This window comes from Myotis yumanensis, unplaced genomic scaffold, assembly GCF_028538775.1.
Source record: "Myotis yumanensis isolate MYYU_CA2020_CCGP unplaced genomic scaffold, mMyoYum1.0.hap1 SCAF_5, whole genome shotgun sequence".
Lineage (NCBI taxonomy): Eukaryota > Metazoa > Chordata > Mammalia > Chiroptera > Vespertilionidae > Myotis > Myotis yumanensis.
The window spans coordinates 84,782,487-84,806,158 of NW_027223756.1; the positions used below are offsets into that span (position 1 = coordinate 84,782,487).

Consider the following 23,672-nt stretch of genomic DNA (forward strand, 5'->3'; position numbering starts at 1 on the left):
ATTGTTTCTCTTATGTCAGTGAAAATGAAAATTAATTATCTTAGGGATATTTAGTCGTTTACATTTCAGAGTTCTCTAGAGACACAGGCAAAAAGTAAATTAAATTTCCTACCGGTGTAAAATGTACAGCTAAAAATATAATTAACACATCTCACACCCTGTGGTTAGACTAAGTGTTCTTGCACCCCGGCTAGGGCATCAGGATTCCAACTCCCCACCTGAGCCAAGTGCTCTTAGATTCTTTCTCTTAAGGGCAGAATGACTGGGGGTGAGGAAGGGATTGCTAGGAAGCATCAAAGATCAAAATGGAGCCAGACTCGTTATTGCCGATGGTGAGGTCGCCTTAGGTGTCTGTTTCTAAGGAATCTCAGTGCCAGGAATGGCCATGACGGCCTTGCACCAAGCCCTTGACCTGGAGAGAACATAAACCCTCTTGTTCCAGTGTGACCTGGCCGGGGACAGCCTCGTGTTCTGTACTTTCTTGCACGATCTGGAAACTGAATCAGGAATTCCCTGTGCTCACCTGCGCCCACGTGTTCACAAAGCGCTGGGCAAATGCAGGGAAGTCAGCCCCAGCCTGGTCCGGAGTAAGTTCAGTTTCAAGTCTGAGTCGAGGGTCCTGCGGGGGGCTGTCACTCAGGCAGAGGAGGCGGCGTCATCAGCAACTGTCCAATCAGGGGTGCTGCCGGGGCAGGTGGGTGGGGCGAGGCACCACAGGGGCGTGGACTTCTCGCCGTCCGCCGGGCTGGGGAGTGCTGGTCGCCGGTGCTTAACGGTCCCTGGCGCCTCCGTTGCAGGCTCTGCGGCGCGGTGATCCGCACGCGGAGAGGAAGTTTAGGCGGGACTCGGGGAGACCTAGGAAACCTGGAAATGGTGAGTGTTGGGGGCCCCGTGAGGCACGGGGAGGAGGGGCTGGTTGGAACTGGCTGGAACTGGCTGGAGCCGGCCGTGGTCGGACGGCCACCCCTCGGTCAAGTCAGAGTCTGCGGACCGAGTCCGCTTTCCGCTTGGGCTCCGCTGGCCCCGCGTCCCCCCCGGCGCACGGCGCGGGGCTGGGCCCGGAGCAGGACCCGGAGTTCCGTCCGGTCCCTGCGCGGGGACTCCAGCCGCGGGCTCTGTGGGCCGCCCGCGTCTCCCCAGATGCTGCGGGGACCACGGGGAGGGTCATCAGGGACCATTGTGACTCGGGCTGCGGGGCCGGTGCAGGGGCGGGGCTGTGGTCTGTGGGGTCCCCAGTCCCTCCTCTCTCCGCAGGGGGAACCGCCTTTTTATGAGTTTTCTTAAATGTTTGGGAAGCAGGGGCTCAAATCCTGGACCCTGGTCCCCCAAATTGGCCTTTACTGAAACTGGCGGTAAATCTCTGCATTTCCAGGTCCGTCCTGAATTCCCAAAGCCAGCTTTCCTCCTAAGTCACAGCATCATGACCGACTAGCCTCCGGGGTGCGTTTCAAACAGACTCAATATTTCGTATATTTTATTTAACAACATTTTTTATTGTCTAAAGTATTACATATGTCTCCTTTTCCCCGATTGACCCTCCTCCCCACTACTTAAAATTTTTTTACGGAATAATGGCGGAATGCTCTTCCTTAGAGATTTACATTTGTCTGGATATTTTGCGTGAGAGGGAAGCCGAGAGTAACACCTAGAAGACCTATGAAGTCCGCCTTCCTCTCGCCCAGGACCTTCCCTGGCACAGACACAGGGGAAGTCTTCTGGGGGGAGGGGGGGTCCCTCTTTGGAAACTTTCCCGGGTGTTGTGCCCTGTCAGCACGGCCCCTTCCCTGGGCTGATCACTTTGAAAACACTTACTGACTTATTTAAATCTGTTTTTTGTTTTGTTTTTTTAAATAAATATATATATATTTAATATATTTTAATTGATTTCAGAGAGGAAGGGGGAGGGAGAGAGAGATAGAAACATCAATGATGAGAGAGAATCACTGATGGGCTGCCTCCTGCTCGCCCCACACTGGGGATCTGGCATGTGCCCTGATCAGGAATCAACCCTGTCCTCCTGGTTCATAGGTGGACGCTCAACCACTGAGCCACGCCGGCCTGGCTAAGTATGTTTTGTTTTTTGTTTTAAATTTATTTTATTGATTTTTTTTTTTTAATTAAATCTTTATTGTTCAGATTATTACATTTGTTCCTCTTTTTTCCCCCCATAACTCCCCTCCTTCCAGCTCCCACCCCACCCTCCACCCTCACTCCCCACCCACTGTGTTCATCCATAGGTGCATGATTTTTGTCCAGTCACTTCCCGCATCTCCCACACCCCTTTTCCCCCCAAGAATAGTCAGTCTATTCCCTTTCTATGTCCCTGATTCTATTATAATCACCAGTTCATTCTGTACATCAGGTTATTTATTCACTTGATTCTTAGATTCATTTGTTGATAGATGCATGTTTGTTGTTCATAATTTGTATCTTTACCTTTTTCTTCTTCTTCCTCTTCTTAAAGGATACCTTTCAGCATTTCATATAATACTGGTTTGGCGGTGATGAACTCCTTTAGCTTTTCCTTATCTGTGAAGCTCTTTATCTGACCTTCAATTCTGAATGATAGCTTTGCTGGATAAAGTAATCTTGGTTGTAGGTTCTTGGTATTCAGCACTTTGAATATTTCTTGCCATTCCCTTCTGGCCTGCAAAGTTTCTGTTGAGAAATCAGCTGACAGTCGTATGGGTATTCCCTTGTAGGTAATTGAGCCTCTTTCTCTTGCTGCTTTTAAGATTTTCTCTTTGTCTTTTGCTCTTGGCATTTTAATGATGATGTGTCTTGGTGTGGTCCTCTTTGGATTCCTTTTGTTTGGGGTTCTCTGCGCTTCTTGGACCTGTAAGTCCATTTCTTTATCCAGATGGGGGAAGTTTTCTGCCATTATTTCTTGAAATAGGTTTTCAATATCTTGCTGTCTCTCATCTTCTGGCACTCCAATAATTCTGATATTAGACCGCTTAAAGCTGTTCCAGAGGCTCCTTACACTATCTTCACACTTTCGGATTCTTTTTTCATTTTGCTTTTCCAATTGGGTGTTTTTTGTCGAATCCTTTGTTTGATTATTGTGCTCCTCTGGTCTGCTATTGGGTATAATATTCTTTATTTCAGTCCGTGTATGCTTACTTTCTAATTTCTTTATCGTAGCATCGAGGGTCTCATTAGTTTTCGTGAGGTTCTGCACAAATTTATGGCAAGCCCTCAAAATTGCGATTCTTAGCTCCATATCCTCCATTTCTGTCATGTTTTTTTGTCTCCGCATCTTTTATGCTTTCTTGGTGTACCCCCTTGTGGTCTCTGTGCACAGTCTTGTTCTAGCCAAGCCTTAATTGTTGTAGTTAACACTAGAGGGGTTTGACCACCAGGCCGACTGGCTATAGGAATCAGCTGTATGGAAAACGTCTGCCTTCTGGGGAGGCGCTAATCCAGCCTTTGCCTGAGGCGATCGGCAAATGGCTGTGCGCAGGGTTTGGGCGGGGCGGGATCAACAGGGCGGGCGGAGGGAGCAGTTGTGGCCACGCTCAGTCCCGTTCCCAGAGGCTCTGCTTCTCAGAACCCCGGCAGCCGCTGCAAACTTCGGAGAGAAAGCTGCCCTCAGGTTCCAACTGATGCCGGATAATCCCGCTTCTCCCGTTTGAGTCTGGGTCCCTAGAGACTCGCCCGGATCTGGAGCCCAGAGTCTGAGACTCACTCCCGACAGAAAACGACAACCGCGCCCTCAGCCACCAGCCCGCTTTGCGCGCGCACCTCGGTACCTTTGTATTTTCCACACTGCGCCGCCTCTGAGCCTCGATTTGCTGTTCTCTTTCCTTCTAGTTGTAGAGTCTCTCTTCAGCCAGCCTTCCTGTGGTTCTGGGTGATGTCCGTTCAGTCTTTTAGTTGTATTTTTGAAATGGTTGTTTGCGGCAGCGGTCTCCGGTGTTTACCTACGCCGCCATCTTGGTCTCTTTTATTGATTTTTTTATAGAGATGAAGGGAGAAGGATAGAGAGTCAGAAACATCGATCAACTGCCTCCTGCACACCCCCCACTTGGGATGTGCCGGCAACCAAGGTACATGCCCTTGACCGGAATCCAACCTGGGACCTTTCAGTGCACAGGCCGACACCCTATCCACTGAGCTAAACGGGTTAGGACTGTTTTTGTTTTTGTTTTTGTTTTTGTTTTTGTTTTTGTTTTTTAATATATATTTTATTGATTTTTTACAGAGAGGAGGAGAGAGAGATAGAGAGTTAGAAACATCGATGAGAGAGAAACATCGATCAGCTGCCTCCTGCACATCTCCCACTGGGGATGTGCCCGCAACACAGGTACATGCCCTTGACCGGAATCGAACCTGGGACCCTTCAGTCCGCAGGCCGACGCTCCATCCACTGAGCCAAACCGGTTTTGGCTGTTTTTGTTTTTTTAAAAAATATTTTTATTGATTTCAAAGAGGAAGGGAGAGGGGGAGAGAGACAGAAACATCAATGATGAGAGAGACTCATTGATTCATTGCCTCCTTCACACCCCACAGCCCACAACCCAGGCTTGTGCCCTGACTGGGAATCGAACCCAGGACCTCTTGGTCCGTGGGATGATGCTCAAGCCACTGAGCCACCACAGCCGGGCAAGTCTCAGTTTTTAATAGGAGTAAAATGTATGTAATCACTAGAACGTGAAAGACAATATAAAAGAGTTCCAAATAAGCAAAAAGAGTAGAATTTGGAAAAAAAAAAAATTTTTTTTTTAGTATTACGTTCCATTTCTAGAATTTTTCTCTCACTCTTCCTGAGCATGTGTAGTAAGTTTCTGAGGTTGTTTTATTTTGGGGAGTTTTAAAAAACAATCCCAGGGCTTAGCCTTGCAGAGCAGAAATGCTGAAGTAGATTCTAAGAAAAGCTCCTGAGCCCGGAAGTGGGGATGCAATGCAGGGCCTTGGGTGGAGGTGGGTGCTGATGCTCTGTCTGTGGTTGTGGTTGTGGTTGTGGATCCTTAGTCCCAGCCATTTCTAGATTTTATGTTGAGGTTTACATTCAGAGTATAATTTATACACATTGAGAAGGTCTATGCCAGTGATGGCGAACCTATGACACGCGTGTCAGAGGTGACACGCAAACTCATTTTTTTGGTTGATTTTTTCTTGTTAAATGGCATTTAAATATATAAAATAAATATCAAAAATATAAATCTTTGTTTTACTATGGTTGCAAATATCAAAAAATTTCTATATGTGACATGGCACTAGAGTTAAGTTGGGGTTTTTCAAAATGCTGACATGCCGAGCTCAAAAGGTTCGCCATCACTGGTCTATGCAGATCAGGTACTTTGTTGTCTCGTGGACAAAAGGTTTATGGATTTGGGAGTTCATTTGGATCAGAACTTAAAACTGAATCAGGCTGTAAGTTGCCTCACCTGTGAGAATGGAAGCCTCAGGGAGGGAGCGTTTCCATGCTTACAGGTGAGGCGAGGGTGTGGAGCTCCCAGAGAGCTCACTCCTGGGGCTGCTCAGGTGTCACCCATGTCCTTCCCCAGGGACTGACCCACTGCAGGGGCTTTATCTCAGCAGGGGGTGTCTAGATCCTTAGTGGAAACAGTCCATTTTCTGGGTGTGGGTTTCCTTCTGAACTGTAGGGAAGCAGCTGTGTACCTTTCTTGATTCCAATATTGCTGTTTACTTTCATTGGATTCCTTTCTCCATCGAATATTGCAGCTCTTTGAATCTAGATTTCATTAACACTTGTGCTTTTAATATGTAAGTTGATAGAAAGATACCGTATATATAAGGCAAGATAATTGTGGAACTGAATATAATTTTGGTTTTATTATGGAAGAGAGCCTGGAGAGGGGAGAAGGGTGTTTTTAAGTTATCAGGTGATTTTTCCATTTTTAGGTCAGTTTTTATATGTCCATGACTCTAAAGAAATTTGACATTTAAAAGAATTTCTATTTGAGCCGAAACCGGTTTGGCTCAGTGGATAGAGCGTCGGCCTGCGGACTGAAGGGTCCCAGGTTCGATTCCGGTCAAGGGCATGTACCTGGGTTGCGGGCACATCCCCGGTGGGGGATGTGCAGGAGGCAGCTGATCGATGTCTCTCTCATCGATGTTTCTAACTCTCTGTCTCTCTCCCTTCCTCTCTGTAAAAAATCAATAAAATATATTAAAAAAAAAAAAAAAGAATTTCTATTTGAATGGATGTGAGGAAAAAGCAGTTGAATTTTTATTTTCATTGATGTAGTAAGAAAAACAACTAAAAATTAAGGGTATATTTGAATTTTCTAGTTCATTTCAGGGCTTTATTGCAAACCCCTAATGCATTATAATATACTACTCAATCTCAAAAATATCCCAAGTGTAAAATACAGTGGACAAACTATTATAATGTCCCTTGGCTTTTTACCAGAAAGGAATTTGGGAATTTTTGATGGTTTGGAGTTTTATATTTTTTAGTGTTTAAAGGATTACATCTTAGAGTAATATTCTGTAGAGAAAAGTTAAAATTGGATTAATTTTAAAAAGTAAAAATTAATTTAAAATAATGATTACACATAGGAAATAATGATATATATGTATTTTTATATATTATATATTTATATAATTTCTCCTTATTTTAAATAAGTAGTGCATTGGAAGGAAGGCTGATTAAATTTCTAAGATAGAAATCAACAAGAAGACTTCCTGACCACATATCCTGGTCCATTGCAGTGCTGTAAGCTAGCCATCCACAGCACAATATTTCAGTCACTTCTGTATTACCCCCTATTTATATAAAAACAGGCCAGAGCTAATGCCTGTTTTTCTTACTTGGGTTTGTTCTTGTCATAAGTGGTCAGGCTCCACGTGTTTGATATTTGTTTACTGAAAATTTAAGCCTCGCCCCTCCCTCTTCCCCTGTCCTTACCTGTCAGGCTGATAAGAACCAGGAGGCTCCTGCTCTGGGCCTGCTGCTTGCTGGGGAGCCCCTCCCCTGAGCTGTGCTGCCCTGTGTTGCATTGTTGACCTCACAGAGCCTGGGTTCTGTGCTCAGAGGACTCTGGGTTGGCAGCTTCAGTCATTCCTTGCTGTTTGGGAGCAGGAGTTTGAGAATGGAGCTCTCCTTACAGTGGTTTTGGTTGGAGTCCCTGTGTTTAGAGTGAAGGTGTGACTCAGGCTGGGTTCTCCTTAACATTAGGGTGAGTCTTGGTGGGGGGGGGGGGGCAGGGGGGTGTACTAGGGTGATTGATTATACCCCGTGAGTGCGGTGAGCCCATCAGATGGTCACTCCTTAAAGAGCAGGTATTTTCTTTCTCAGTTAAAAAAAAACGTTTAATTTTTTAAATTGAAGTATAGTTGACATACAATATTATATTAGTTTCAGGTGTAAAACAGTGATTTTTACATTTATGTATTTTAGAATGTGTTAACCAAAACAAGTATAGTAACCAACTGTCATCATATGAACTTACTGTAATATTATAGACTATTTTCCCTATGCTGTAAGTTACATCCCAATGACTTATTATGTAACTAAAAGTCTGGATCTCTTATTTATTTCTCTTTATCTTTTTCACCTATTCAGCCAAAACTCTTCTTTGGGGAAAGCTATCCATTCTATGTTCTTTGAGTTTGTTTCTGTTTTGTTTTGGTTGGTTGTTTTGTTTTTTTAGATTACACATATATGTGTAATTATATGGTATTTGTCTTTCTTGGTACGACTTTTTCACTTAGCATAAAATCTCTATCTTCACTCATGTTTATGCAACTGGCAAGATTTTATTATTTTTATACCGGAGTAATATTCCATTTGTCTCTGTGTATGTATGTATGTATGTATGTATTACATAATACTGTAATTAACATAGGGGTACAAATATCTTTTTGAATTAGTATTTTTGTTTTGGTTGGATAAATACCCAAAAGTAGAATTGCTGATTCGAATGGTAGTTCTAATTTTAATATTTTTGAGGAACCTTCATACAGTTTGCTATAGTGGCTGTACCAAATTACAATCCCACCAACAGTGCACAAGGTTTCCCTTTTCTCTACATTCTTGCCAACACTTGTTATTTGTTGACTTTTTGATCATAGCTATTCTGACAGGTATGAGGTGCTACATAGGGAGAACAGACTGATGGTTGCCAGAGGGGAGAGGGATTGGGGATGGGCAGAAAAGTTGAAGCGGGTTAAGAAGTACAAACTTCTAATTATAAAATAAGTCATGGGGGCGGAATATACAGCACAGGAAATAGAGTCAATAACTTTGTAATAACTATGTATGGTGACAGATGGTTACTAAAATTATTGTGGTGATCACTTTATAAGATATATAAATGTTGAATCACTATGTTGTACACCTGAAACTAATATAACATTGTTCCGGATGTTAGGGGGAAAGCTCTTAGCTTTTCACCATTGAGTGTGTAAGCTCTGGGTTTGTCATATGTGGTTTTTATTATATTGAGATATGTTCTGTTTAGTTCCACTTTGTTGAAAGTTTTATGGATGTTATATTTTGTCAAATGATTATTTGCATCTATTGAGATGGTTATAAGATTTTTATTTTTGTTTTGTTATTGTTTTGTATTATGATTCTTGTTTTGTGGATATTGGACCATTTTTGCAATCCTGGAATAAATTTTACTGGATCATGGTATATGATCCTTTTAATGTATTGTTGAATTTGGTGTGCTAATATTTTTTGAGGATTTTTACATCTATATACATAGATGGGAGATATATATATATATATATATATACACATTTTTTTTAAAAAATATATTTTATTGATTTTTCACAGAGAGGAAGGGAGAGAGATAGAGAGTTAGAAACATCGATGAGAGAGAAACACCGACCAGCTGCCTCCTGCACATCCCCTACTGGGGATGTGCCCGCAACCCAGGTACATGCCCTTGACCGGAATCGAACCCGGGACCTTTCAGTCCGCAGGCCGACGCTCTATCCACTGAGCCAAACCGGTTTCGGCTATATATACACATTTTTTAAATAGTCTATTGATTTTTAGAAAGAGAGGAAGGGAGAAGAGAGAAACGTTGATGTGAGAGCATAACATCAAATGGTTGCTTCCTGCACACCCCCTACCATGGATTGAACCTGAAACCTGGGCTTGTGCCCTGACTAGGAATGGCAAATTGAGCCAGCAACCTTTCGATGCCTGGGATGGCGTCCAATCAACTGAGCTATAGCAGCCAGGGCTGGTAATTTTTTTTTTTTTTTGTAGTGTCTTTGTGTGGTTTTGGTGTCAGGGTAGTGCTGGCCTTGTAGAATGAGTTTTAGAGTGTTCCTTTCTCTCCAATTTTTTTGAATACTTTGAGAAGTATAGGTAATAATTCTTAAAGTTTTTGGGTAGAATTCAGCAAACTATTAGGTCCTAGATTTTTGTTTGTTGGGATTTCTTTCATTACTGGTTTCAATTTTGTTACTAGTTATCTGTTTATTCAGATTTTCTATTTTTGTTCCTGATTTAGGCTGGAAATATTGTGTTTCTAGAAATTTATACATTTCATATCGGTTGTCCAGCTTGTTGGTGTATTCACTTATGATTTATTTGTACTTCTGTGTTGTTGGTTTTAACTTCTCTTTCATTTATGTTTTTATTTATTTGGATTATTTTTTACTTTCTTGATGAGTCTGGCAAAGGATTTATTCATTTTATTTTTTCAGTGATCTTACTTTCATTGATCTTTTCTATTTTTTCCCTCTGTTTCATGTATTTTCACTTTGATCTTTATTATTTCCTTCTACTAACTTTTTTTTTTATAGTTCTTTTAGGTGGAGGATTAGGTTGTTTATTTGAAATTTTTGTTTCTTGAGGTAGTTCTGAATCACTGTAAACTTCCCTTTTAGAACTGCTTTTGCTTTGCCCCATATACAGGATGTCCTCCCTAAAATGTATATAGCTCAATTTTGAAAATGAAATATATTTTATTGTTTTTAATTGATTTCAGAGAGGGAGAGAAAGAGAGAGAAAGATCAATGATGAGAGAGAATCATTGATCGGCTACCTCCTGCATGCCCCCTAGTGGGAATTGAGCCTTCAACCCAGGCATGTGCCCTTGACTGGAATGGAACCTCGGACCCTTCAGTCCACAGGCCAACCCTCTATCCACTGAGCCAAACAGGGTAGGGCAATGAAATGTATTTTAATAAACATTGCCTTTATAATTATTCAAAGTGTATGTATACATTTTTGGGACACCCTGTGTTTTGGAATGCTGTGTTTTTATTTTCATTTGTCTCATATTTTTTGATATTTTCTTTGATTTCTCTGTTAACCTCTTGATTATTTTTTTTTCTGTTCATCAGATTATTTATTCACTTGATTTTTAGATTCACTTGTTGATAGATGTGTATTTGTTGTTCATAATTTGTATCTTTACCTTTTTCTTCTTCTTCCTCTTCTTAAAGAATACCTTTCAGCATTTCATATAATACTGGTTTGGTGGTGATGAACTCATTTAGCTTTTTCTTATCTGTGAAGCTCTTTATCTGACCTTCAATTCTGAATGATAGCTTTGCTGGATAAAGTAATCTTGGTTCTTAATGTAGGTTCTTGCTATTCATCACTTTGAATATTTCTTGCCACTCCCTTCTGGCCTGCAAAGTTTCTGTTGAGAAATCAGCTGACAGTTGTATGGGTACTCCCCTGTAGGTAACTGACTTTTTTTCTCTTGCTGCTTTTAAGATTCTCTCTTTGTCTTTTGCTCTTGGCATTTTAATTATGATGTGTCTTGGTGTGGTCCTCTTTGGATTCCTTTTGTTTGGGGTTCTCTGCGCTTCCTGGACTTGGAAGTCTATTTCTTTCACCAGGTAGGGGAAGTTTTCTGTCATTATTTCTTCAAATAGGTTTTCAATATCTTGCTGTCTCTCATCTTCTGGCACCGCTATAATTTGGATGTTGGTGCGCTTGAAGTTGTCCCAGAGGCTCCTTACACTATCTTCATATTTTTGGATTCTTTTTTCTTTTTGTTTTTCCGGTCTGGTGTTTTTTGCTTGTTCGTATTTCAAATCTTTGACTTGATTCTTGGGATCCTCTAGTCTGCTGTTGGAACTCTGCATAATATCCTTTATTTCAGTCAGTGTATGCTTACTTTCTAGTTGGTCCTTTTTCATAACCTCGAGAGTCTCACTAGATTTCTTGAGGGTCTCACTAAATTTATCGGCGGTTTCTAGAAAGTTCTTGAAAAACCTTAAAAGTGTGGTTTTGAACTCTATATCCAGTAGTTTGCTTTCCTCCGTTTCTGTCATTTGTGACCTGTTTCTTTGTCTCCGCATTTTTTATGCTTCCCTGTGTTGATAGAGTGGCTTTCTGTGCTAGGTGACCTATAGGGCCCAGTGCCTCAGCCTCCCCAATTACCTGAGGTGGACATTCTGGTGCACCCCTTTGTGGGCTTTGTGCACAGTCTTGTTGTAGTTAAGCCTTGATTGTACTTGGTATCACTGGGAGGAATTGACCTCCAGGCCAATTGGCTGTGAGAATTAGCTGTGTCTGCAGTGGGAGAACTTCGGTGCTGGAGACACCCTTCTGGAGCAAGACTTGCTTCAGTGGGGCTTTGGTGCTCACTGAGTCTGCCCCCTGAGTGTGTCCCTTATGGATCTGAGGAGTTGTAATCTGGATGGTCCCACTCTGACCACTGGGTACACTGGCTCTTGGATCTCTAAGGAGGTGCTAATTTAGCTTCTGCCTGAGGCTACCCAGCAGGAACTATGGAGAGATCTGCAGATTCCTCTTCTTTGTTTGGGGTTGGAGGTGCCCAGATGAGGCCCAGCTGTGAAGCAATGCAAGCTGCTGTGGGGCCTTGGACCTTCTTTTGGAAGTTCTGGGTCTCTCTGACCCAGCTGCAGTTAGTTAGGTAATTTTCAAATTACAAACGGCCAGGGCTTTTATATGCAAAAGCCTCTGCACACAGCTTGGGTGGGGTGGGGTCTTGGGGGAATCAACAGGGTGGAGCAAGCAGCTATGGCTGCTCCTCAGTCCTGCCCTAAGAGGCCCCTTGTCTCAGTGTCCCAGTAATCGCTGCAAGCACCTCTGAGAGAAAGCCGCCCTCGAGTTCCGCTTGAGGCCAGACAGTCCAGTTTCTCCCTGTATGAGTCTGGGTCCCCGGAGACTCTCCCGGAAATGGAGTTCAGAGCAGTCGGGAGCTTGAGACTCCCTTCCAATTGAAAAAGACAACCGTGTCCTCAGTTGCCAGCCCTTTCCATGTGCGCCTCCTTACCTCTGCACTTTACTTCCGTACCTCCTCTGAGTCTCAGTGTGCTTTTCTCTTTCCTTCTAGTTGTATTTCCACTCAGCCAGCCTTATGATGTCCGTTTTGTCATTTAGTTGTATTTTTGAAGTTGTTGTGCGAGGCAGCAATTTCAGGTGTTTACCTATGCCGCCATCTTGGTTTCAGGACCCTCTTGATTACTTAGGAGCATGTTATTTAGCTTCCACATATTTGTGTTTTTTTCCAGTTTTTTCCTTATAATCAATTTCTAGTTATATACTGTTGTCATCAGAAAAGATATTTCAATACAAAAAAATTCTTGATATTTCAAAAATTCTCAAATATACTAAGACTTATTTCGTGGTCTAATGTGTGCTCTTTCCAGGAAAATATTCCATGTGCACTTGAAAAGAATGTGTATTTTGTTATATTTGGATGGAATGTTTCTGTAAATATCTATTAATTCCATCTGATCTAATGTGTCTTTTAAAGCCAGTTTTTTCATGTTTGGTCGTCTGGATGATGTATCCATTGATGTAACTGGGTTGTTAAAACCTCCTACTGTTATTGTCATACTGTCAATCTCTCCCTTTATAGTGAGTAATTTTTGCTTTATGTACTTAGGCATTTCTATGTTAGATGCATAAATGTTATTATTATGTAATGCCTTTCTTCAGCTTTTATTAGAGACTGTTTTAGTCTATTTTGTGTGTATTTTGTAAGTATTCCTACACCAGCTTTCTTTTCATTGCTATTTGCATGAAATATATTTTTCCCTTCAATTTCAGTCTGTGTGTGTCTTTATAGCTGAAGTAATTTTTATAAGCAAATATGTATGACTCTTGTTTTTATTATTCATTCAGCCACTCTGTGTCTTTTGATTGGAGAATTTAGGTCACTTACATTTAAAGTAATTATTGATGGGTATGCACTTATTGCTTCTTTATTAATTGTTTTCTGGTTGTTTTTGTAGTTCTTCTCTATTTCTTCTTCTCTTGTTCTTTTCCTTTGTACATTGAAGACTTTCTGTAATGTTATGTTTGGATGCCTTTCTCTTTATTTTGTGTACCTGTTTTATTTTGTGTACAGGTTTTTGGTTTATGGCTACCATGAATTTCACATACAACACCCAATGATAATAGTAATTTAAGTTAATAGTTGCTTAAATTCAACTTATTTTAAAAGCACCATTTTTTTACTCATCCCCCCTTATATTGTTTTTAACATTATATTTCACATCTTTGTGCATGTGTATGTCTCTTAATTTATTCCAGATACACGTTATTTTAAACTGCTTTTCTCTTGCTACATTTAAAATTATCTTTGTCTTTAACTTTTAGCATTTTAATTATGTGTTTTGTAAGTTCATCTTGTTTGGGACCTATATGCTTTCTGACTTGGATATCTGTTTCCTTCACCAGGTTAGGCAGTTTTCAGCTATTATTTCTTCAGATAGGTTTTCTGTTCCTCTCTCTCTCTTTTTCTGGGACCCCTATGGTGAGAATGGTAGCACACTTGATGTCCCAGAAGTCCCTTAAACTATTTTCACTTTCAGAAATTCTTTTTTCTTTTTTCTGTTTCAGTTAGGGTTTTCCACTACCTTGCTTTTCAGTTCACTGATTCACTCTTCTGCATCATCTAATCTGCTATTAATTCCCTCTAGTGTATTTTTTTCTTTTCAATTATTATATTCTTTAGTTCTGATTGGTTCTTTTTTTATATTTTCTATCTCTTTGTTGGGGCTTTCCCTGAGTTTATTTATTCTCCAATTTTATTGACCAACTTTGTAGCCATTGCTTTCAACTTTTTATCTGGTAGATTGCTTGTCTTCATTTCATTTAGTTCTTTTTCTGGGGTTTTGACTTTTTATTTTGCTTATAGCATAATCCTCTTTCTCCTCATTTTGTCTTTCTCTTCATGTTTGTTTCTATGTAGTAGGTAGACCAGATACATCACCACATTTTGAAAGAGTGGCCTTATGTAGGTGTGCTGGGGGTATCTTGTGGTGCAGTCTTCCCTACACAGGGGAGCTTGGAAATGACAAAAGGGGAGAGCATTATCTAGATATATGAATAATAGCCTTGTGTTACAATTGCCCGTAGTATTCAGTCCGGTAACAAGCTGTCCAGGTTTGTAGTTTAGGAGCAATCTGCTATGCCATATAGCCTAGGTATTTGGTAGGCAATGCCATTTAGATTTGTGAAAGTACATTCTACATGTACCCACAATGATGAAATTGCCTAACAATACATATCTCCGAATATATCCCCATAGATAGGTGGTGGTACCAGACTAATTTTCTAGGCCATCATATTGGACAGAGAGGGAAAGGAAAAAATAAGTCTGTAATAAATATTACACAAGAAAAAAGCAGTGTTGGTCTGTATGAATGTTATTCAGCCAGCTACATCTGATGACTTTTAATGATCTGGAGAACTTTAAGATGATATGACTACCTGGACCTTCCTAAAGCTAGCATTGTCATAGGCCTTTTGGACTCATGTTTAATGATGGCAATAGAACAAAAAGCAAGTATGTTTATTTAGTATTATTTATTCCCAGAAATCTTATGCACATTTAACCCGATGCCTCATGGAGTACTGTAAGTGGTGAGTAATAAGGAAAAAAGATGACAAGGTTTGTTTTTTTTCTGCCCGGTATGGCTCAGTGATAGAGCATTGACCTATGAACCAGGAGGTCATGGTTCAATTCCCAGTCAGGGCACATGCCTGGGTTGTGGGCTTGATCCCTAGTAGGGGGCATGCAGGAGGCAGCCAACTAATGATTCTCTCTCATCATTGATGTTTCTATCTCAATCTCCCTCTCCTTTTCCTCTCTGAAATCAGTGAAAATATATTAAAAAAAATTTTTTCCCCAAGGAATTTATCATCTTAAAATGATAATACAATATTCGTTTCATTTCTGTAGCATTTCTTTCTTTTCCCAACATGCTCTGAACCCTGCCATTAGAGGAAATACATAAAATATAATGGATTATGGTAACAATGTGTAAGTAATTTCCAGGTGTTCGTGATGGCATTAAATTTATGAGAAAGTAATTGTGGACAGAGTGTAAGTTTCTGATGACGAAGTCTTAGAGTAAATGTTTGGAGATGACAGAATCAAATGTAACTTCCCTGTAAATGGAGTCTAGGTGTTCAGTGCAGTCCGTCTCATAAATTTTACTGTACACGTATTTGTGATGTTTTAGGACTCAGTGACATTTGAGGATGTGGCTGTGAACTTTAGTCTGGAGGAGTGGGCCTTACTGGATTCTTTACAAAAGAAACTCTACAAAGATGTGATGAGGGAAACCTTCAGCAACCTGGCCTCCATAGGTAAGGTTGACAAGTTACCCTTTACTTCCTCATCTGAAGGAGAAGTGTTTCTTATCCGTCAACATTGTGCTAACATGTAATGTAGGAATAGAGGACATTGATAAATAAACCAGGCATAGTCACAGCTCATTATAGAACTAGAATCTAATAATTTTTCTACAATTTCTAATACTTTGGAATCCTATTTCTTGGTCTGAATTTTAGGGGGTAAATGGGAAGATCACGAAATTGAAGATCAGTACAAAAACCAGGGGAGTAAACACAGGTGAGTAACATTCACAATAGAAAGCAGTGTCTCAGATGAGAAAACAATTATGCTATAAAAATTTTAGAAGAATTTTCCCAGCCCAGCTCAGTGGTTGATCATCAACCTATGAACCAGGAGGTCACAGTTCTATTCCCAGTCAGAGCACATGCCCAAGTTGTGGGCTCATTCCCCAGTAGGGGGTGTGCAGGAGGTAGCTGATCAATGATTCTCTTTCATCATTGATGTTTCTATCTCTCTCTCCCGCTACTTTCCTTTTGTTATATATTTAAAACAAATGAAAAAAATCAATCTAAACTACCCCTGCTTCAAATTACTTCTCAGAAATTTTTTACTAAAGTACTTTTTATATGTGACATAGATGTGTAGTGTTTGCAAAAATAGTTTACATGCAAAGAGCATTCATGAAGCTAAATATGAAGGTTATTTTTTTTATAATAGCAAGGCTGAAGTTGTCTTGCAGAAATTTTGGTGTATTCAATATCCAACAATTTGTACAAGACAGTAAACCTATACTTAGCAGTAAATCATAAAGATGTAGTCCAAATATTCTTCCAATAAGTATAAAATTATTAACAAAGAAATTAATAATGTGCTTCTTATTTTTTGCAGAAGTCAAATGGTAGAGAGGAGCTGCAAAAGGAAGGAGGATAGTCAGTGTGGAGAAAACTTAACCCTTATTCCAAATCTCAATCTGACGAAATCTCTTCCCGGAGCAAAACCATGGGAATGCAGTGCATGTGGTGAAGTCTTCATGCATCATTCATCCCATAATAGGGACATCACATGTCAAACTAGACACAAGACCTCTGAGAATCAGAAATATGGAGAGAAACCATATAAATGTAGTAGATGTGGGAGAGCCTTCACTTATATTCAGTTGTTTGAAAAACATGAAAGAAATCACAATGGAGAGGAGTCTTATAAATGTGAGGAATGTTGGAAAGCCTTCAGGTGGCTCAAAAGCCCTCAAAGACACATGATCAAACATACTGCAGATGCTCCTTATAAATGTAAGGAGAGTTTGAGAACCTTTAGTTCTTCAGTTTTTCTTCAAACATGTGAGAGAAGCCACATTGTAGAGAAGCCCTATCAATGTAAACTCTGTGGAAAAGCCTTCCGATATTATAAAAGTTTTCAAAGACATGAAAGGAATCACCCTGGAGAGAAACCCTATGAATGTAAAAAATGCAATAAAGCATTCAGGTATCCCAGTCATCTTCAAATACATGAAAGAATTCACACTGAGGAGAAACCCTATGAATGTAAGCAATGTGGAAAGACCTTCAGATCTTACAGTTCCTTACAACCACATGAAATGACTCACACAGGAGAGAAACCCTATGAATGTAAGGAATGTGGAAAAGCATTCAGATATTACAGTTCCTTACAAATACATGAAAGGTCTCACACTGGAGAGAAACCCTATGACTGTAAAAAATGTAGCAAAGCATTCAGTGCTCCCAGTTGTCTTCGCAAACATGAAAGAATTCACAGTGCAGAGAAACCCTATGGATGTAAAGAATGTGGAAAAGCCTTTAGATTTTATAGTTCCTTACAAACCCATGAAAGGACGCACACAGGAGAGAAACCCTATGAATGTAAGCAATGTGGAAAGGCCTTGAGATACTACAGTTCCTTGCAAATACATGAAAGGATACACACAGGAGAGAAACCCTATGAATGTAAGGAATGTGGAAATGCATTCAGATGTAACAGTTTCTTAAAAATACACAAAAAATCTCACACTGGAGAGAAACCCTTTGAATGTGAAAAGTGTAGTAAAGTGTTCAGTACTCCCAGTAATCTTCGAATACATGAAAGAACTCACACTGCAGAGAAACCCTATAAATGTAAGGAGTGTGGAAAAGCCTTCAGATACTATCGTTCCTTACAAACACATGAAAGGACTCACACAGGAGAGAAACCCTATGAATGTAAACATTGTGGGAAAGCCTTCATTTGTCGCACCACCATTCAAAGACACATGAAAATGCACACTGGTAAAACACCGTATCAATGTAAGGAATGTGGGAAAGCATTCACTTGCCTTAGTTTATATCAAAGACACGAAAGAACTCACACTGGAGAGAAACCCTATGAATGTAAACAATGTGGAAAAGCCTACAGAGATCACAGTTCCTTACAAAGACATGAAAGAACTCACACTGGAGAGAAACCCTATGAATGTAAGGAATGTGGGAAAGCCTTTATTTGTAACAAAATTTTTCGAATACACATGATGAGAGTGCACACTACAGAAAAACCATATAAATGTGAAGAATGTGGGAAAGCCTTTAGTCATCCCTATTCCTTTCGAAGGCATGAAAGGACTCACTGGATAAAACCTCTTGAATGTAAATAGTGTGGGAAAGACTTCAGTTGGCCCACATCCTTACATGTGAAAACTCCCACTGAAAAGAAATAAAAATGCAGATAACATGAGAAGGATTGACATAATCCTATATAATGAAGATGGAATATGCAAATTGACCATCACTTTGCGACAAAGATGGTGGCGCCCACAGCTAATAAGGAGGGAATATGCAAATTGACACAACAAAGATGGCAGCGGCTGGGCCGGAGCGAAGGCAAGAGGCGGCGGCCAGAGCGAAGGCTCAGGTTCCGGGTGCCAGAGGGAAGCCGGTGCCAGCAGCCAGGGGAAGGAAGTGCTATTCTTGCACGAATCTCCGTGCATCGGGCCTCTAGTTTAGTTATAATGCTCTAGAAAACTTTCAGTATTTAAAATAGTAAGTAAATTATGTTTACCAGTTTTTTAAGTGCATAGTTGTACATGGGATTTATGCTACAGTTGATCCTTGGAAACCTCAGGAGTTAAGGGAACCTGTTTTCCATGCAGTTGAAAATTTTTGTGTAACCTAAGCTAGCCTTCTTCATAAATGAATACCAAACCAAAGATTGAAAATACAGTTGATCCTTGAACAACTCAAGTTTGAAACTGCACAGGTCCACATTTTATATTTTGCAGAAAAATGGACCTGCACATTTCAAACTCATGTTCTTTAAGCATCAGTTACTTTTAGAAATACAGTGGGGCCTTGACTTATGAGTGTCCCGACTAATGAGTTTTTCGAGATACAGCCGTCTCTCGGCCGATTTTTTGCTTTGAGTTGTGAGCTAAAATTCGAGTTACGCGAGACAGCTTCAGATACTCCACCACTAGTTGGCGCAGCGAACATCACAGTGAACGCCACAACATTAGCCCAGCATCACGTGTCTCACTCGTTCACAATTGATTTGACATACGAGTAATTTGAATTATGAGCTCCTTCATGGAACGAATTAAACTCGTAAGTCAAGGCCCCACTGTATTGAGGTGAAATAATTTTAGAATTTGCCTTTAAATAATTATATAACATTAATAGGTAATAAATAATGAATTCTAATAATGAGCACAAACCATCAAGGACTGTGAGGTGTAATATCAGAGTGTTCATAAGGACTTTTAACAAGATTTTGACTTGTGTTAGGTGATTTCATTGCTAATCAAGGAAGTCCTTTTTCTGTATTATCATCAGTTAATAACATTGTTTCTACATTTTGAAGCTTGTTAGATCCATGGGTGAATTCAAGTTTACTTCTAATATGCAATTAGGTTTAACTTTTAATAATATTTTGTTTCATGTTAAGGGGCCATTGGAAAAAAAGACAGTTTGGTATTTGGGATTTTCCTACTGGTTTTATGATAGTTCCTGGATATTTCTATTCCATGATAAACATATTCTCTCTTTCATACTGACAAGACTCCTTGTGTGGGGTGATGGGTATTAGATACTGTTTCCATTTTTCATTCTAATTAAACAGGTAAAATAAATTTTTAAGTATGTCAAGTTTATGAAAGATTTTAGTTTCGTGTGAATTATTTTCATATTTCAGCCTTTGCTGTTGTTTTATTTGACTTGCATTTGGTGAATAGATTTTTATTTAAGAAGCGAATCCTGTAATAAATAGAAAAAGAAAATAGAATTGGGAATATCACCCCTGTGGGTAGTGTTAGGAACTAGATTTTTAGAATCTATGCCCTTTGTAGTTCCATTAGACGTTACTAGTAACCCCATAGTGTGAGATTTCGAAAGCAGAAGTGAAGAAGACATTAGTCATATTGTAGACCTACCACACAGGGAGAAAGAGGTGCCTACATACCATCTTACACCTCATTTTAAAAAATTCTTTGCCCTTCCAGTCAAGAGTATACTTGAAACCACCACCAACTGTGTAATTTCCATTTTTTAGGTATAAGTTTCCACTGATGTCTTCACAAATTGCACAGCAAAGATCCATCAGAGTTGGGATTTTCCTGTAAGCTGTCTTGTGTCCACCATGAAACTGATTCAAACTTTTATGTTTATATCTGATTCCCCTCTTCTCTAGATTACATCTGCACAAGGTCTAAATTATATAGGAAATACCTTATGCTGTTAATAGTGCTAGTATATGTCCTTGGTTGACCATGACATCTACATGCTGCTACTGAAAAGAACATGGAGTTTGTTTCTCTGCTGCATGTTTTGGGGCTGTGTTGACCTGGTCCTTCGGTGTGAGAATAAGCACCTTCCTCCTGTCGGGAAGACTGGGTGTTTCCTGTTACTTGTAGCTGAGCCCAATCAGTTAATAACATATATAATTTTACATATATATACATATATAATTTTAATTCTCACTCAAGGATATGTTTTTATTGATTTTAGAGAGAGGAAGGGAGAGAGAGAGAGAGAAACATTGATGTGAGAGAGAAACATTGATCTGTTGCCTCCTGTATGCTCCCAAAATTGTGATTGAACCTGCAGCCTTTTGGTGTATGGGATGGCGCTCCAACCAACTGAGCCACTCAACAGGGCCTCAGTAAGTTTTTAATTATGTTTGATTGTATGTGATTAAAACTATGTGCTTACTTTTTTCAAACTAACACTTATGTAGTTGTTTTATAGAAATATTGTAGTAACTATTTTAAGATATAAAATGCTGATATTTTGTTTTCCATTTCCTGAAAAGAATATATTAAAATGTCTCATTATAATATGCATTTTCAGATACACTTTGCAATTTTTTACATTTAATGATTACATATTATTGTTAGTCAATATTATCATGTACATACACGTTCAGGTTTTTTTCTCAAATTTTATTTTATTTATTTTTAAATATATTTTTATTGATTTCAGAGAGGAAGGGAGAGGGAAAGAGAGAAACATCAATGATGAGAATCATTGATCGGCTGCCTCCTACACGCCCCCTATTGGGGATCGAGCCCACAACCCAGGCATGTGCCCTTGATTGGAATTGAACTCGGGACCCTTCAGTCCACAGTCCGATGCTCTATCCACTGACCCAAACCAGCTAGGGCCTCAAACAGATTTTACAGTGGGGCCTTGACTTACGAGTTTAATTTGTTCCGTGATGGAGCTCATAACTCAAATTACTCGCATGTCAAATCAAAAAGTGAACGAGTGAGACACGTGATGCTGGGCTGATGATGTGGTGTTCACTGTGACGTTTGCTGCGCCAACTAGAGGTGGGGTATCTGAAGCTGGTTTGTAACCCGAATTTTAGCTCGCAACTCAAAGCAAAAAGTCAGCCGAGAGATGGCTCGTATCTCGAAAAACTCGTTAGTCGGGACACTCGTAAGTCAAGGCCCCACTGTACAATCTTATCATAAAACTGATTTATGTCCTAGCCGGTTTGGCTCAGTGGGTAGAGCATTGGCCTGTGGACCAAAGGGTCTTAGGTTCAATTCCTGTCAAGGGAATGTACCTTGGTTGCAGGCTCCTTCCTGGCCCAGACCCTGGTCGGGGTTCATGCAGGAGGCAACCAATCAATGTGTTTCCCTCACATCGATGTTTCTCTCTGTCTTTCCCTCTCTCTTTCACTCTCCCTAAAAATCAATGGAAAAATATGCTCAGGTGAGGATTAACAGCAACAATAAAAAATCATATTTAAGGACACAGAACATCGTAAAGCACATTTCAGAAAAATAAGTTTAAAAAACCAACCCACACATTTCTTTTTTATTCTTTTTTTTTTTTTTTTTTTTAAATATATTTTATTGATTTTTTACAGAGAGGAAGGGAGAGAGATAGTTAGAAACATCGATGAGAGAGAAACATCGATCAGCTGCCTCCTGCACATCTCCTACTGGAGATGTGCCCGCAACCCAGGTACATGCCCTTGACCGGAATCGAACCTGGGACCTTTCAGTCCGCAAGCCGACGCTCTATCCACTGAGCCAAACCGGTTTCGGCTTCTTTTTTATTCTTAATGGCAGAACTATAAGTCATATTTTTCTCAGTTCTCTTTTGCCAGTGACCTGCAGGATTACACCTCTAGTCAGAAAGAGAGGAGTAATTGATTCTAGTAAGAATGAAGACAAACCAGCAGGGAATGTGAGGTACAATATCAGCATGTTCAAAAGGACTTTTAACAGGATTTTGACTTGTGTTAGATGATTTAATTGCTATTAAGGAAGCAAGACCTTTTTCTGTATGGAATGCTGTGAGGAGGTAAACTTTATTTGATCATCAGTAATCATAGTCATTTTCTAGAAGGCAAAAACAGTGTAGTGGAGCTAAAGGTAATTTGTGAGGAGCCCCAGTCAGTGATATTAGTAAGAAGAGGGGAATATTGGTCATTGTTACGATTTGGAACTCTATCTTTATTTTTAGAGCTATGGTTACAAAATCCCCTTATGAATGCCTTGGTGCGTCATGGTCACTTTGATAAAGGGGTGTGGCATTTCTCTCTTCAGCAGGATAAGACTGGTCTTAACAAGGAAAGCAAGGCCAGCTCCCTCTGCACCAGGGTTTGCCTTTCCTAGTTATTAAATATAGATGTATTTTCTACAGTGAATTAGACACCATTTACCATAAAGTACCTCAGTTAAAATATATAAATTTACTTTCTGGTATACCGTGTAATATACTTAATATCACCTTTCTGACTCAACTGAGTTAATTGTGAGTGAACACAAACCTAGCAAAGGGGAAAGGATATTTTGTTCAATTAAGCCTTTCTTGTTTAGAGACTATACTTCATTTTTGATTTATAAAAAAGTATGTTTTTATTGATTTTAAAGAGGAAGGGAGAGGGATAGAGAAATAGAAACATCGATAAGAGAGAAACATCAATTGGCTGCCTCCTGCAGGCCCCCTACTGGGATCGAGCCAGCAACCCAGGTATCTGCCCTGACTGGGAATGGAATCAGTGACTTCTTGTTTCATGGGTCGATGCTCAACCACTGAGGAACACTGTCCGGGCTGTGAAAGGGCGAGGGCTAGGCCCTCCACCTTCCCCCAGGGTAAGGGCTACGTCCTCCATCTTACCTTGGTCACGTGTTGGGCAAGGAGCTTCTTCACGGAAGTCTAAGACTCTGCTAGCCACACCCAGGAACGGGACATCGACTTGTGCCTGGCCAATCGGCAAAGCACAGTCCTTTCTCCTCCCTTACTCCAACCCCCCCTATATAACCGGTCTCTGGGCGGGGTTGGCCTCTCTCAGCCACTTGGCCTGCCGTTGTGTCGGTGAGTCTGGTGGACGGGAGCCGAGCTAGCTCGAAATACAGATTCTTATGCTTTTGCATCGATTGGCTGGCTCCCTGATGTGGTTTCTTGGGAATCTTGAAATCTGGGCATAACAGGCTGATTTTTTTTTTTTTTTAAAGAGATAAATGGTTCCTTTGGTAACAAGGAGTAAAAGAGGAATTCTTAATTCCCTTCCTCTCTTCTGGTGGCTGAACTGCACAGTGAAATGGATAACAACATAAGAATTCCCTTGCGGTCCTTGATCTTTTGCAGAAGTGCAAAGATGTCTGAGTTCTGTGACTTGCAGTTATTTTCTAGACGGAAGTGCCAGTGTATCAGCAGTTGCTACATTTTC

General features: G+C 40.3%; 1 protein-coding gene across 1 annotated transcript; it reads left to right on the plus strand.

The window, feature by feature from the left end:
- The first annotated feature begins 752 nt into the window (after positions 1–752).
- On the plus strand, positions 753–19,599 carry LOC139009841 (zinc finger protein 709-like). Its single transcript, XM_070413959.1, has 4 exons — positions 753–873; positions 15,391–15,517; positions 15,722–15,782; positions 16,395–19,599. Exons 1-4 carry the CDS (start codon positions 871–873, stop codon positions 18,145–18,147), a joined length of 1,944 nt encoding a protein of 647 aa, XP_070270060.1. The 5' UTR covers positions 753–870; the 3' UTR covers positions 18,148–19,599.
- Positions 19,600–23,672: the final 4,073 nt, after the last annotated feature.